The sequence below is a fragment of the Takifugu flavidus genome, chromosome 13 (genome assembly GCF_003711565.1).
Source record: "Takifugu flavidus isolate HTHZ2018 chromosome 13, ASM371156v2, whole genome shotgun sequence".
Classification (NCBI taxonomy): Eukaryota; Metazoa; Chordata; class Actinopteri; order Tetraodontiformes; family Tetraodontidae; genus Takifugu; species Takifugu flavidus.
In genome coordinates this window covers 6,347,007-6,361,905 of record NC_079532.1, presented here as the reverse complement: position 1 = coordinate 6,361,905, position 14,899 = coordinate 6,347,007, and the positions used below count along the sequence as shown (strand labels likewise).

At 45.2% G+C, this 14,899-nt stretch overlaps 1 protein-coding gene and 1 non-coding gene across 14 annotated transcripts in view; both read left to right on the top strand.

Annotated features, from left to right (window-relative positions):
* The first annotated feature begins 5 nt into the window (after positions 1–5).
* Positions 6–79, top strand: trnat-agu (transfer RNA threonine (anticodon AGU)). The gene has a single exon. It is a non-coding gene; the product is annotated as a tRNA-Thr (tRNA).
* Positions 80–240: 161 nt separating this feature from the next.
* srpk2 (SRSF protein kinase 2) overlaps positions 241–14,899 on the top strand; it is a 36,967-nt gene continuing 22,308 nt past the window's right edge. For 3 of the 13 annotated variants that reach the window (XM_057051176.1, XM_057051179.1, XM_057051180.1), the window contains exons 1-2: positions 242–382; positions 627–693. In XM_057051176.1, the coding sequence (XP_056907156.1) occupies positions 250–382; positions 627–693 (200 nt within the window). In that variant the 5' untranslated portion in view covers positions 242–249. Of the gene's footprint in view, positions 383–626; positions 694–10,570; positions 11,324–14,899 lie in introns of those variants that run through there. The other 10 variants (XR_008953210.1, XM_057051185.1, XM_057051174.1 and 7 more) reach the window with 5 other exon arrangements.

Here is a 14,899-nt window from a genome sequence, read left to right as displayed (position 1 = left end):
TCCGTGGCGCCGTGGCTTAGTTGGTCAAAGCGCCTGTCTAGTAAACAGGAGATCCTGGGTTCGAATCCCAGCGGTGCCTTTTCAACAAGCTCAAATGCTAATTAACCAACTTCGAATACAATGTGCGTTCTTGTCTTCCAAGAAACCTTCATCAGTATTTTAAAATTTAATGAGTCAGTACTTCGCAATCAAAGTCAGTTAATAGTTTAACCTGCAGGGGGAGCGCGCGTCATCCTTATGTAGAAGTTTATGGAGAGAGAGAGAGAGTTTGTGTCTGTGCGCGCCTGTGTGTGCATGCGTGCGTGTGTGAATTCGCTGCCAACGAGCTGGGCCATCGCAGCTGCCGCGAGTAGAAGAGGAGGAAGCATGAGCTCCAGAAAAGGTACGACTCTTGCAGCCTCTAACTTTGCCATTTCGTCTCACTTCACATTTGGGTTTATTACCAAAGTTGGCGGGTGTTACGTACGTTTGCAGCCCGCCGGGGCCAGTTAAACAATGACAAGTGTTCGTCAGGATCAGAGGCTCAGTGATGTGTGTTTGCCGTCTCTCCCCCTCTTGTCTCCACCACCTCCCCCCCCCGGACACGGACGTCGCTCATGCCCGCGCACCAACCTTCCCTCCGGCAGTGATGGCCATCCAGGCCAAGAAAAGGAGGCCGAAGGGGAAGAAAAACAGAGCGGGTCAGAACCGGAGGTAAGCGGCGTTAACGCCTCTGCAGCGTGGCGTGAACAGAGGTTCGCCGCCGGCGGCAGCCGGCGTGGATCCCGGTCCAACAGACACGGTATTGTGCAGTGTTGGAAGTTGCAATCAGAGCATCCAGACCTCTCCTTTCATTGTTTATTTATTTAAAAAAAATCTAAACACCATATTTCCCCCTATGGATGAACTTTGATTGATTTGCAGACACGGGTGTTGCAGCAGGTTTGTTGCAGACCAAACGTGTCCCTCACATGGTGTCTGATCGATTATGCAACCGTTAAGCACCAGCCTTCCCCGCTGTGTGCTCCCTGTTGGGCTCTCCCGCGATGCCACCGGCGTGCGGGGCTGCGCCTGGCGTGCGTGGTGCGTTTGCGGCGCAGTGGCTGTGCAAAGTGCATGCGAATTGGAGTAAAGAGTGGAGGGCTCACTCCATGGCACCAGGCGATTGGAGCGACGTGAGCGGTAGTAGATGCGTGCACGGGATAGGTGACAGCCACGCTGCTGCTGGAATGTGCTGGAATGCACAAACAGCTGCACACCACAGCTGGAATGAAAGCACGAGTTCAGTTATGTAGAATATCATGTCAGAGGATTGAAGATAATTCTATGTTTGCTTCCATTCAAAGGCGCCTGGTATATAGTCGAATGCTGTTGTTGCTTTTTTCCAGCTTTCGAAAGGGGAATTTAGCGAAATGATTTTAATTAGCATCAAATTGTGGCTCATTTCTGGTTGACTGAATAATTGTTTTGCTTAAGGCTGCATGAAGCCGTCGTGGGAAATGGACATAACAAAAAAAAAGATGGAGTTTTCTTTTTGGGAGGTGATTCAGCTTCATTTTCACGCTAGTTGAGTCACTGTTTGACCAGTGGAGCAAGTTCTGAAAGTCTGATAAAGTGATTATTCGCAGGCAGATGCTTTGAATATGCAGGAAGATCAACACAGGCAGGGATCAGCTCTGCAGTTCAGCAGGAGCAGCTCAGCCTGGTTTACCAGAAAGTTCCACGGAAACGTCATCTTACAGGATTTGATTCTTTTTATATGGCGGCTGGCTTTGGCTTTCTCTGACAGTAGGGGGTTTAAACTGTTTCAAAGAGAAGGTTAAGGGTTTTGATCTTCAAAGTATGCCTGTGTTCTGCTCAAGGGATGAATAGAACTTTGTGTTGAGGAACCACAACACACACACACACACTTTGTCACATGCTACAAAATGAAAAGGAATAGTACTGAAGTGGTTCCACCCAGTCTGACCAACACAAGGGAGGTTTCACCTAAGTGGCTCCCAAATGTTTATTCCTGAAACATCATCCCTGAAATCTGCCCTGTTTGAAACTTACTGGGAACACTGGTGCGGGAGCATGCGGAAAACCGTCCCTGCTGGTGCTGCAGGTGGTCTGCACGTGCAGCTGACGTGACACTTTTTGACCAATCGATCAGGTTAGACTAACGAAGGCTGAGACGGGCGGCGTCGCCCTGCAGGACCATCTCGGGTAGATGCTGATTCGTGCAGCATTTGTGACACACACACTCACACACACACACACACACACGTGCGTGTGCACTCTGGGTGTGCCATTTGACATCATCAGCAACAGCTATAGTGAATCGGTCACATGCTTCATGAATCCAGAGCATTGATGCATTGAGTTGGTGCTAAACGCTTTAAATGTTACCTAAAAACCCGAATCATTAAAGCCGAACGTGCACTTTGCTGCTGGAGCAGCGTGTACTGTACTACGCTTTTCTCTGTCTGACTTTAGGCCGCCACTAAAAATAAACCATCCTGCCTCATGGCCGATCATGCCTTTTGTTTTGCACGTTGCCATAGCAACTGTGTGGCTGTAGTAGAGCAGAGACGGCAATAACACGGGGAGTCCTGGACATATTGTGATTGACTGACAGGAAAGTTGTTGACATGCTATGTTGACCTTTGACCCGCCCAGATACCTTACAGCACATCTTCTGTTTTAAGTTGGCCTTTTTTTTTACTGGGATGTACTCTGTTAAAATAAAATATTTGATGCACTTTTCTGAGCAGAACTGGGTCTCCTCTCTATACCAGAACATGGCAGCTCACAGGAAGTGGCAGAGGGTGTGGTTTTGACGTCTGTTTCCTCCAAAGAATGAGGCTGAATGAGCATATCAAAACATTTTGATGCCCACGGAAAAGTAAAGGTGATGTAAAGCAGCGGCTGTATAATAGCATTCATTACTCATAACGTCGCTATGAGCACCGGTGCATCTAAATGGTAACGCTCCTCCTGGGATATATATCTGTCAGCTGGCAGTTCCTGTTGTCGTTAACCTAAATGATGCTCTGCAGCGGATTTATTCATGAGATCATACACATGTGGACAGGCTGGAGCTCTGGAGAAGAGAGCACGTGTCTGTTCATGGATGTGAATAAAGTAACCTGGCAAATATTTCAGTTGAACCAAAGAAGATGACGTCATTGTTGACATTCTGGTATAAGCGTGCGCCTCCGTTCCTGACTACATGTTCCCCATTGAGGAGACGGTGATTTGAAACCACATTTTTATTCATTTATTCATACAGATCTATTTGTAAGATCTATTTATATTTTAATGCATTTTTGTAGTTCTGGTATTTAATGGAGCATCTCCACGAGGTGGAAGTTGCAATACATTATACGAAAGGTTAGCTTGTTGCTTGTATTGGCTGGGAAAACACTGAAATATTAGTTAAATCTTTGATAATGTTATGCCAGGTAAAAGTCAATATTGTACTGGAAGATGACTGCGGGGCACAGCGAGAACATGGATGCAAAGATAGGAGGTATGCAAGAGCTAAACATTTACCATCAGTGTCTCAGCTAAGCTAATTAGTGGCAGACTTTGCACATGTTGTTGGGAAGGAAAAGAAGATATATATTAGTTAAAGGACCCAAAGACACCAGCTTGTCATTTAATAACAAGGGAAAACAGCTAGCCTAGCTTTGGCCAGGAGTAACAGAACCCAAACCGACTGGGGAAATAGAATTTGAACTACTGAATTTTACCTTCCTGTCTGTCAATACTGCAGCCTGGTTGTCTGGTTGAGGCAGAAAATGTGAGATGCATGCAGAGTGTGTGTGTGTGTGTGTGTGCGTGTGTGTGTGTGTGTGTGTGTGAGAGAGAGAGGCAGGGCCAGAGCCATTCCGAACCAGAGAATGAGAATGAAAGTCTGCATGTGTGAGCGTGTCTGGTCTGGCTGACCGGCTGCAATCAGAAAGGCTGAGAGGGAGAGAATGAGTAAGGAAAAAAGGGGGAATTAAAGGATGCCACAGGGCAACTGGAGGCAGGAAATGATGGTCTGTAAAAAGTGCTGCGTTGGACACACAGCAGCAAACCACTGAATGCTGAAGGAAGGGAGAGAAGAGCGGCAGTGACTTGTTATACTAACATGTTATCCTGTCTGTTAATGTCTCTGTTTTCTTAATTATTATTCCAAACATGAATGGAGTTTGAATAACATGCAGGCTGACAGTCGGGTTCAAAGCCTCTCATCAATCTTTCATTGTCACATACTGAACTGTAATCTGATCGTAGCTGCTTCCTCTGTGGTGTCGGAGTGGAAATGATTTCCTCCCTGGTGGCCGCAGTGCCAGTATTATTGCTGGCTGACTGGCTAATTGAATACACAATGGAACAGGCCAGACGGAGTTCAAATCAGACTTCCAGATGATAAGATTCTAGCTTAGCTAAGGGTTCGGGAGATCAACTGGTTTGTAGAGCGGCCAGGTTACGATGTGGTTTTCCTTAGTTCTGAAATCTTGGCAACTTTCTGAATTTGATCTGTCAAAATTACTCACAGGGAGGATTTTTCCACCAGATTTAGCTTTCCAGTTTGTCTCACTTGGGGATTTTCCATCTGCTGCTTCTCGGGGCTTTAGCTAGGAATACAGAAGAACTGAGAAATCCCGGGTCATTCGGCCCGAACCAGGAGCTTTTCCCCTAAAAGTTTCTCCCATGCAACACGTCTGGAGTGAACCACAGCTCTTTTCTTTTTGTTACAGAAGGAGAAAGGAGGGTCATTATTAAGGCATGTGTGTGAGTCGACTGCAATGCTTCAGCCGCTCTCTACTGCCCCCGTCTGGTCGTCAAGAAAAGAGGCAATTTGGTGTCAACACTGCACATGAGATGCTGAGATTTCCCCCTCTGACAAAAGTACAGCAACAGAAGTGCTTCTAACCTACAGAAACCAGATTAATTTCATTTGACAGTTGAGGAGGGAAGATGTTATTATTCTGTATATTACATCACCGTCTCCAAAATATGCAGGTGATGAGAAAGTATTTTCTAATGCCAATAGAAATATTGGAGCCATTTTCTCCCTAATTATGGCTGTAGAAGAATGTCCATAGCAGAAATTGGATGGATGATGGTATAGAATGTAAACCAGTTAAAGATTTCCTCTGTCCTCGCGGGTAAAAGGCTCAATGCTGACGCGCGTATTGGGGAGGAATCCATACAGATTTCTGCAGCATCTGATTCCTTTGGTTGGCTGCTTCTCGTGTCCATTCTCATTTAGCCACGAGGTGTTTGTCTCAGGCTGTGCAGCACACTGACCCAGATCTCCAGAGAGCGTCTAGTGTAAAGTCTTTGTGTGTATGCGGGTCCGTCACAGTTCACACTCCAGCACCGTCCCATCAAGGCTGCAGCTGCTGCACATGTAAACATGAGGTAATTAAATTCTCTGAACAGTCTGCTGTCCTTGTTTACCCTGTCTCGGAATGCTAGTTAGAAATTCTTGTTGGAACCACACGCATCTCACCTTTAATTTGCATTGGGTTAGATGCTAACTGATGTTTGCCTTTGGTATAGTTTTAGGCCTTTATGTTAATTCTTGATTATGCTCACATCAACCTTGAGGACTTTCTCATAATCCTCAATATTTTTACCATTTGTCTCGGGAACAACATCAGTTTTATCATCGTACGCGTGGTTTGTGTTGCATGTTTTCCACCGTTGCTGGACTTTTTCTGGTGTGACTGCTGTTTGGTTCTGTAATTGTGTTACTCACGATAAATTCATTGCAAAATAATCTCCCAAACGTGCTTCATGGTGTCCGTTGACCTCTTTTATTCCTCCTCCTTTCGCCCCTTAAGGTTGTTTTTGAGGTGCAATTCCAGCTCTGTCCATTAGAGGGCAGCCATATTTCAAGATTTCCTCATCTGTGTATATTATATTTCTCAGCGTGGCTATATTCAATTTCTGGTTCATTTACAGAAAACAAGAACTTGTCTGCTAAAAGAAATATTGGATTTCATTATCCTCCTTACCTCCACCAAAGGTGTGACAGCTGGCATTTGTCTGTCTGTCCATCTGACTGTCAGCAAAATAACTCAAAATGTTACAAACAGATTTTAATGAATTTTCCAGGAAATGCTGATGATGGGCAAAGGGAGAGCTTATTAAATTTTTGGCGATGTTCCGTATTCAGGAGGGACCTTTGATTGTTGAAGGAGTTTTGATAATAAAGCAAGCTACTATGTCATGTACAGTATTCTAGTATTACTGCTGCCTATAGACAGTATATAAACTATACTCTGGGTGTGAGTCTCAGTATGTGGGGAAATGACCTGCTCGGCAGAGGTCTACACGCTCTGAGTGGTGCTCATCGATAGTCACTAAAGCTAAGTGTTATTGATTAATAGCTGCCCAGTAGACATACTGTACACACTTTGCACATGTTCTGTATTAACGTGATATTGACAGGAATTTAACAATGCATTTTAACGTACAGCATCACATATCATGTCTGGATTGTTGCAAAGATGCTAATCTAAATAGGCTATTTCACACCTGCTAGATAATCTAATTGAACGCAAGAAAAATGTGGAGGTTTAAAACATTGTGATCAAACTCTTGACTGGCTGCAGCAACCTCGGTGTCACACACTTGCCTGTTATATATGTTGTTCTTAAAGCTTAACCTTCCGGTGAGAACTTGTCAGATCATGTGACATATGATAACCTACGCACAGTTAGGAACAGCAAAAATCACCAGTAAACAACAAAAGTAACGCTGACTTTTTCCCCCAGTACATGTTCTCAGGGGATTGTGGGTCCTGACATGTGGGAGCTCCACAAAGCATCAAACAAAGCACCATTACATAAGCTAACGTAGTGGACGGTAAACACATTTATATGGAGCATACATACATTCCTGGTTCCTTTTAAATGAAACAAGGACTTTCATCTCTATTTTACAGTGGACAAAAAGGGAATAATAAGCAATAGCAATACTAATATAATAATACTTCTGTGTCCCTGCTCAGGACATTAAAGATATGTCTGATTAATAATCATTTGGATCAATGATGAGGAAGACTGAGGTAACATATGTGGTAAACTAGTAGCTGATAAAGAGAGCGCTCATGTGAGCCGGTTTGAGGCTAGATCTCTGTTGTGGTTTTCTGGGACACTAAAATAGAACAAATCTAGAAAGTAGGTACAGGATCCAGTGTTTAATGTTCCATATTTCATCTGTAGCAGATAACAAACGGACTTCACATTTATAATGATTCTTTTTACTGTAGTCTTGTGTTTTAGTGTTGTAGTTTAAATTGGCTGTAGAAAAACCTAAAAAAGAGAAACAATGGTGTCCAAGTATAATGTGATGGAGGGGAAGGATGGGGATCATAGACCTCTCTTTCATGCACTGGTTATATCAGCCACAAAATCTCCCAGGAAACTAAAGGCTTCCTCATGATCCTCCGATACTTTAATTACTTCAATGCAGCCTGAGTAAATTTGCTGTTTAAAGGTTAAAGTAAATATATATTAAATATGTTGCCACCATGAATGATGCGCATGAGAATTCTTTTTAATTGTCTGAGCTGTTTAGTTGTGAGCAAAATGGTTCTGCATTTAATTATATTGTCTATTGCCAAAAGAAATGGATAAACCTGGATGTGACCTTAGCCATAGAACTTCTATTCTCTTTATTTTTTGCAAAGTGTGTGTAGGGACAGATTAACATCCTATAGCTACAGACTGTCCTGTAATTGCACAGTAGATCCCCACAGGCAAGTCTTCTCCATATGGAAGTCTGGAAAAGAAAAGAAAAGATGCGGCTCTCAGGCAGACCTGAGGCTACCAGTATGCTAATCAATCTGGAAAATCGATGCTATGGGATGTAGACGCACTCTGTGACACATATGCGAGATCAGATGAGTGTTTTCGGGTATATGTTTGCGTGTGTCTCCTATTGGGGGCAGTGTTTCCTTTACCAAAGGTAGCAACGGCGCTGCTGATAAAAAAGGGGGCCATGGATGCTAATTAGCAGCATCGTTCGGTCTCTCCTAGCTTCTTGGGCCTGTGGTCATGCCTGTCCTCGCGGCCTCTGGTCTGACTTTTGTTTGTGCGCGCTGCGTGGCCATGAGCAGTTTGTAATGTGACATGTCTACGTGTGGAGCGCCTGTGTTTACATGCATCAGCCCCATTCTCTCTCCCCGACATCCACCAGGCGAGTGAGGCGAAGTAGGCCGCTTAAAGATAGCTCCCGGCAGCCTCAATACCGGCTCCCAAAATATATCTGCTCATGAGAGTCATCGTCTATCTGTCTCTCCCTCCCCCTCTTTCCCTCTTCCTCGTGCGCTCTTTCTTCTCTGGGAGTACGAGGGTCTGTCTTTGAATTTGCAAGCCGACGGCCTGTGTACATATTGAGGACACATGATACACGTGTGCAACCTCCGCTTCGGTACCTGCTCAGCAACCAATGGGAAAGCTGTGTCCTCTATTATCCCCACTAATAATAATCACCTATGGCTAATATCTATTAGAAATGATAATTGATTAACCATGTCGGCGCTAATTCAGAATTATGGCCGTATGCATGGTTCAATAACATCCCGGTCGGTTGCGTTTAATTGCATTTTTCTTTTTAATGAGCGGGTTATTTGTCATGTCCTCTTCCTTTGCTAGAGTGCTCGGGTCCCCTCCCCCACCCCATGATGACCCTCCTACAAAAACTGGGTAAACTACGAATCTACAGTCGGATGCACCCTCGCATAGCGGTTCAATATTCCTCCTGCTGTTGGAGGCGCTGAGACCCAGTGTATGCTTTACCCCCGTTGGCCCACATCCACAAAGAATGAGGACAATAGTTTGGCTGGGAGACATGTGTGCCTAATGTAGTCCTTTTATGTGGGAGAGCGGAACTGTATGGGGATCGGAGCGGTGGCCATTGTGTTCCCGTTTCGCTCCCAAGTCTATAATGTGTCTGCTAGCTTTCAGATATTCAGTGTTGTCGTGTCACCGTGTAAATGAACGTGCCGGATGTTTAATTGGAGCCCGCAGCATCCGTTTCTGTACTGCTTAACGGCTTCAGTCAGAATTGAATGTAAAAATAATTTGGTACTTGTTGTGTTGATATTTACAGGAATTGCTGTTATTTTTAAAGCATGCGTGAGGTAAAAGTGTAGCCAGTTTTGCAGTGATTTTGAAATAAGTAAAGCCAGCGAGGCTGGAAGTCTGCAGCTGTGATAGCGGCTCTGAGCTAAATACCGATGCACAGTTGCTTCATTAGATGCTAATCCTCTGCAGTTACAGTGGTTATATTTTTTTATGAAGAATATATTCTGATTTTGTATTAATTTAGAAAACAACTCATAAAATTTACTGTTTGTTGCAAGCTGTGATGCTGTGGAATTATCACAGTACCCATCCCAGAGCCCCCAGCTGCCCAGTATGATTGTCTTCATAAAAGTTCTCTGAGATTGGGGAGTGTTTAATGTTACGTGTTTGCTACCAGCACCTGAGCTAATTATCATAAGAAGACTTCTTGCACATGTACTCAATGTTCTTATAATAGATATAACATTTAAATTCAGCCCATTTGACCATTTCCAATGATGTTTTGAGTGATTTCACGATTAAAATGGATATTTTGTGCAAAATGTCAAAAATGTACATGTACAAAAGGGACGTAGCAGAAACCAGTAATTCCTATTCTTAAAAAATGACTCCTGATAAGCTCGATGTGGCTGATATAATCTCATACAACCAAATGCTACAGACTAGCTACAACATGTGTCGCTCCTGAGCTCCCGCTGGACAATTTGTCACTTTAACCCTGGTATGCCTCTGCCCCCCGCCACGCTTTTTACATGCACACGCGCAGATGTGCAGATTCATACATGTACTCACACACACACACGTTATTATTGAGGTCAAATGGAGAGATAGACTCTCCATCATAGAATCACCCTGCGGCCACCTTTCTGTGAGCTGCTCACTCATGTAGAAGCTCCCCCATCTGCCCAGAGAGATGGTGAGAAAAGAGGGAACGGGACGGGATCACGCTGACGTCATCTGCAACCGGCATGGATGAGTGAGGGATGTCTAAATGGGCTTCAACATGTTTGACAAATGTGTATTTGACCTTGTCAGCATGTCCAGAATGGTGTTTTCATGTCCTGACCAAGACAGGCATGCTGTGACCTACGACACACAGAGAAATAACCCAGTCAGTTACCCAAGGAATGCAATCATACGTACATTTAGATCCTCTTCTTTAGGCATCCGGTCGGCTTTATAAGTTCGTAAATGCAGAAGAGGGCAGATCAAAGGCACAACCGACATAGATACTGTTACATTTGTGAGGCAAATGTGACTATTTACATCACCGTGAGGCCTCAATGGGCCTTTTTCATTGATATAAATCAAAATAAGCTATTTCTGTAACCCAGACTGATTGCTAAAAGCTTTGGAAAAAGAAGAGGATGTGAGAAGTTAGTGGAAGAAGGTGGCAAGAAAGATCTGCTCTGGGTTGCCCTGAGATACAGGATGTATAAAGTGAAACGGAGAGAGAGAGGGAGGGAGGAAGACCATTTCAGTAGCGGGAGAGGGGACGAGGCTGCGTTTTACTGAGCAAGGCGTTAAATTTCCTGTCCCTGTGACAAGTCAACACCCCTCTGCCTGCGAGAGTGGAACATTCCACCCAGCTCCGCGCTCTGTTGTTGTGCAGAGCTGCAGAAGGCCCGGTAGAGCCAGCGAGACTGTCTGAGGAGGAAGGGAGGGACACCGAAACAGGCAGACACGCGCGCTCAGTGCACCGACAGCCTCGGCTACTTTCCGTCACACCGTTCCATCAGCGGCTACCAGAGGAGGACGCCAAGGGGAGGGAGCTGATCAGAGGCCTTAGTGGAAGCAAGGTGAAGGAGGTGAAGGAAGGAAGGAAAGGGAGGGAGAAAGGAGGCTGGGGCATGAGGTGAGGAGGGGCGTCTGACATTGCTACTCTCCTCATCAGCCCACACACACTCACACACACTCACACACCGCATTAACACTGTCAGATTGTGCATCACACGCTGCTGCTTTTTTTTTTTCTTTTTTCCCTTTTTGGCCGAAGACTTGTCCTCCATCCCTTTTTTTTCCCTCTTCTGAACGAGAGGACAAGAGAGACACAGAAAGGAGGGAGAGGAAAGGAGGAGGGGAGGCAGTAACCCTCTCCTTACCAGACATACAGCGGAGAGATAGAGACGTGCACAAGAAGGAGAAGAGAGAAAGAGACGGCAGCTTTCTGTTCTATTTCACCGTCTGCTGTGGTCCCCTCGGCCAGCGAGCGGCTAACAGGCACCGCTCATGTCCGTGAACTCGGAGAAATCCTCGTCCCCCGAAAGGTAACACCTCCTTCCAGCCTCTCCTTGTCTATCATTTTGTCTTCAGCTCTCTATGCATTTTCTTCCCCACTATTTTAAATTCCATCAACCCCCCCCCCCCCCATCATCATCACTCCCAAATATGTGACCTCTGTCCCATTTTTGCATATGCATCTTGTTCCTCTCCCTGTTTCCGTCCGGATCTCTGCACTGTCGGTGAAATTAACAGAGCTGTCCGCTGTTGTGTGGTTGTCCAAACATCACCGCTCTGCACAAGCGCTCCCTCTCTGACTACGTGGAACACGAGAGATCTGGTATAACGGCAATAACAAGAACTTCCCCGGACGTATCATCATATTTTCTTTTGCTGCCGGAGAGCAGAGCTTACACAGCAAGAGTGTCAACGCGCGTTAACATTAGTGTAGCCAGTGGCAGCGGCAGTAGCGGCAGCGGCAGCGGTGGCGGCGCATCTCAGAAGCAACGCAAGGCAACAGCCCACCACATGACGCACCCCGGTGCATTGCATTACAGAACAATGGCAGCTTTTGATATAAGCGCGGCAAAGGCGAGCAGCCGCAGAAGCCGTCATCTCAGAGTGTTGCACTGGCGATACGCGAACGATTCAAGTTGAGCTGCATCCCTGGATTCACCCATTCAGCTTTTGGGGCTTTATTCTAGGATGGATGTCGGCATTCCCGGTTGGTGTAGGAGAGAAATGTTTCAAGACAAAGGTGTGTCCCAGGTGTGAATTTTTTTACCATGCTTTGGGGCCCCACATCCTTTTACTATTTTGACCATCCCCCCCCCACCCCATCCCCCCAATGCAGATAGATTTATTGGGAGCTGGGGCGTGAGGAGCAGGCAGACTGGATGACTCAGGTGCCACTGATGCCGTGCCAAGTAGGATCGGGCAGAGCTGCTGCCATTCACACAAGCCAGCCTGGCACTCTCAAACGCCACGCAGCGGGTGCACGGACAGCCAGTAAACGGTCCCTAAAAATACCAGGTATTATCACATGAGCAGTTGGGCACAGCGGAGAGCAGCGTTGCGTTGGCTGGCTTACATGGAAATTATGTGAGGAAAAAAAAACCGCTCAGATTGGCACGTAATCAGTCTAGAGGTTTATCTGCCCACCTCAGTGTGGGGAAGTTTCTGGTTTTCACATCCTGGCTGGTCCCTCTCCTCCATTGTTGGGGTCAAGGTCATCCAGCAGTGATTAAAAACAACTTATCAGAGCTTTCATGCACCGTCGTCAATGACAACAGCAAGCTGTACCTCAACACACATGGTGCCGTCCTCATTAACAGATGCACCATCTCATGCACGTACTTCTTTCCCCTCATCTCAGCTTAACCAGTAATTTAGCATAAATAATCATCAGGCTTGTTAGCAGCTGGTACATGGTAACAATGATGTTTAATACCTCTTGGTAAATAGTGAACAATTTAAAGTCTGTTGAATGAGGAACGATGGTGTCAATCAATTATTGACAAATTGGTCTCATTTTCCAAACGGAAATGCTAAATATGCTAATCAGTGTGTGTTCTCAGTGTTTTAGGGACCTTTACACATGATGTTAAAGTGCCTAGCGTTGGATCGCTAAATGGTTGCACACTTGATTGGACACTGGGCTCTTTCTAATGTTGATCAGGCTGTTCCTAAATACCTGAGGTGTCTCCCATCGTTCTGTTAGTGAGGCGTTCAGGTGCTCCGGCTCTTGTGATGAGCCCCTTTTTTGATGTACTCCTCTTGTCAGTGGTCTTGGCCTATGTATCCAATTACTATGATGCAATTAGTGTTTCTCAGAATTCCTCAAACTTAATCTGATCACTCTGGACTCCATATTAGGTGTGCACATCTGGTAATATTGGCATCCTCTCATCTCATAAGATGAAGTGATCGTCAAGGGGTGGGTGCAATGGGCCTGAAAAGTGCAGGAGGCTTCAGTGCTGTGACAATTTTCCCTGGGAGCACTTGCATTAGGAAGACGATCTCTTGTGTAACTTGGCACTTGAGACATGGCAGAGATGGATGGAGTATATGCTGTGTGTGTGTGTGTGTGTGTGTGTGTGTGTTGTTATCCTTGTTTTCCTCGGAGCAGCTTAAAGCTTTTTCTTTCAGGGTGACGGCACTTCAGTTTAGGTCATAAGCAATGGGTGAAGGGCTTATGTCTTCTGAAAAGACTTTCATTAGAGATTAAGCAGAGGAAGAAAATTAAACATCAAAGGTCAAGAGTTGACGACGCGTTGGTTGGCTGCGTTGAGGCTCTTGTAGTTGTTGAGACGCAGGAGTGTCAATACATGATGGGTAAACTTCCCTGAAACCTGACAGGTGGGTTTAAAGCCTTTAAAGGCATTTAGTCCACATAAATGTTCTGACTGTGCCTATTGTTAGGGTTGGTGATCACACACACACACATACACACACACCTAATATCTGGTTTTCTTTATTTCAAAATGCTAAAAATCACAAGTTCCCTATTTTTAACCAACATATCTCACAAAGATTTCCTTATTGGATTAATCTGTGTTTGGTGGCTTATTGCCATATCACATAAGGTCGGTTACAGTCTGAAAGTTGTCAGGGGAGGTGCCAGGAGTCCTTCAGAGTCAGATTCTGGGTTTCTGTGAAGCAGCAAGTAACAATCTTGAGTGTAACAGATGCTATACAAATAAAGGTTAGCAAAAAGAAAAGAATCAGTGCTCCTCTGATTTCATCCTCTCAGTGTCTTAAATTAAGCCCCTGTTGATATTGTGGTCTGAGATCAGTCATTTTCTTTTGTCTTTTTCTTTTTTACATATTCTGGTTTTGATCCAGAGTCTTGTGATCAATGTTAAAAAAGGGAATAAGCTTTGGGAGATGCCTATTTGTTGTGGATGTGGAGACCAAATTCTTGAATTTATATTCTAACTCACAGCCATAAACAGTAATTTATTTAGCTGCAAGGCTTGTATTAAAAACAGTTTTATGCAAATGGATGTCAGAAATTATGTTTTCTGGAAAGAAGACAACCTCTAGTATTTTATACTTTCTGGCTAATCAATATGTTTAATACTTGCTATTTATGGGTTTGTTATCTGGAGGAGGCAGAAAACTCCAGATTAGCTGGGGAGGATCTGCAGAATGTGATCGCTCGTTTGGGAGAAGCTGAACCAATGCGACAGACTCCCACAGTATGTGGCGCTTTGACTGGCCTGTTCAGCCTCCACCATCTTTTCTGCTCTGGCCTACATCACGGTCACACACGCGAGCAGCCCTAGCGATGCCGCGACACAGCAGCAGCTAATGAAGCGTGGCGGGGCTCTAGCTAGCAAAATAGCCAGGCCGCCCTGCCTGTCTGGCTTCTTGGCCTCTATTTATCCACACCAACGTGGCTCTTACATCTGACGGCTGCAGATTCTCTCTGGTCTTTTTCATTCTATTATGCCTCCAGTCCCAGTGGAATGACACTGGGAATTTCCACTCGAGCCAATGAAATCCTATGTGGTTAATCAGCAATCGGAATCACTGAGTGATTCAAACATATAGCAGCCATGAACAAGCTGTCTCACTATTACGTATTGTGTCACCCTGGCGATGGCCCCCAGGGAGTTGTA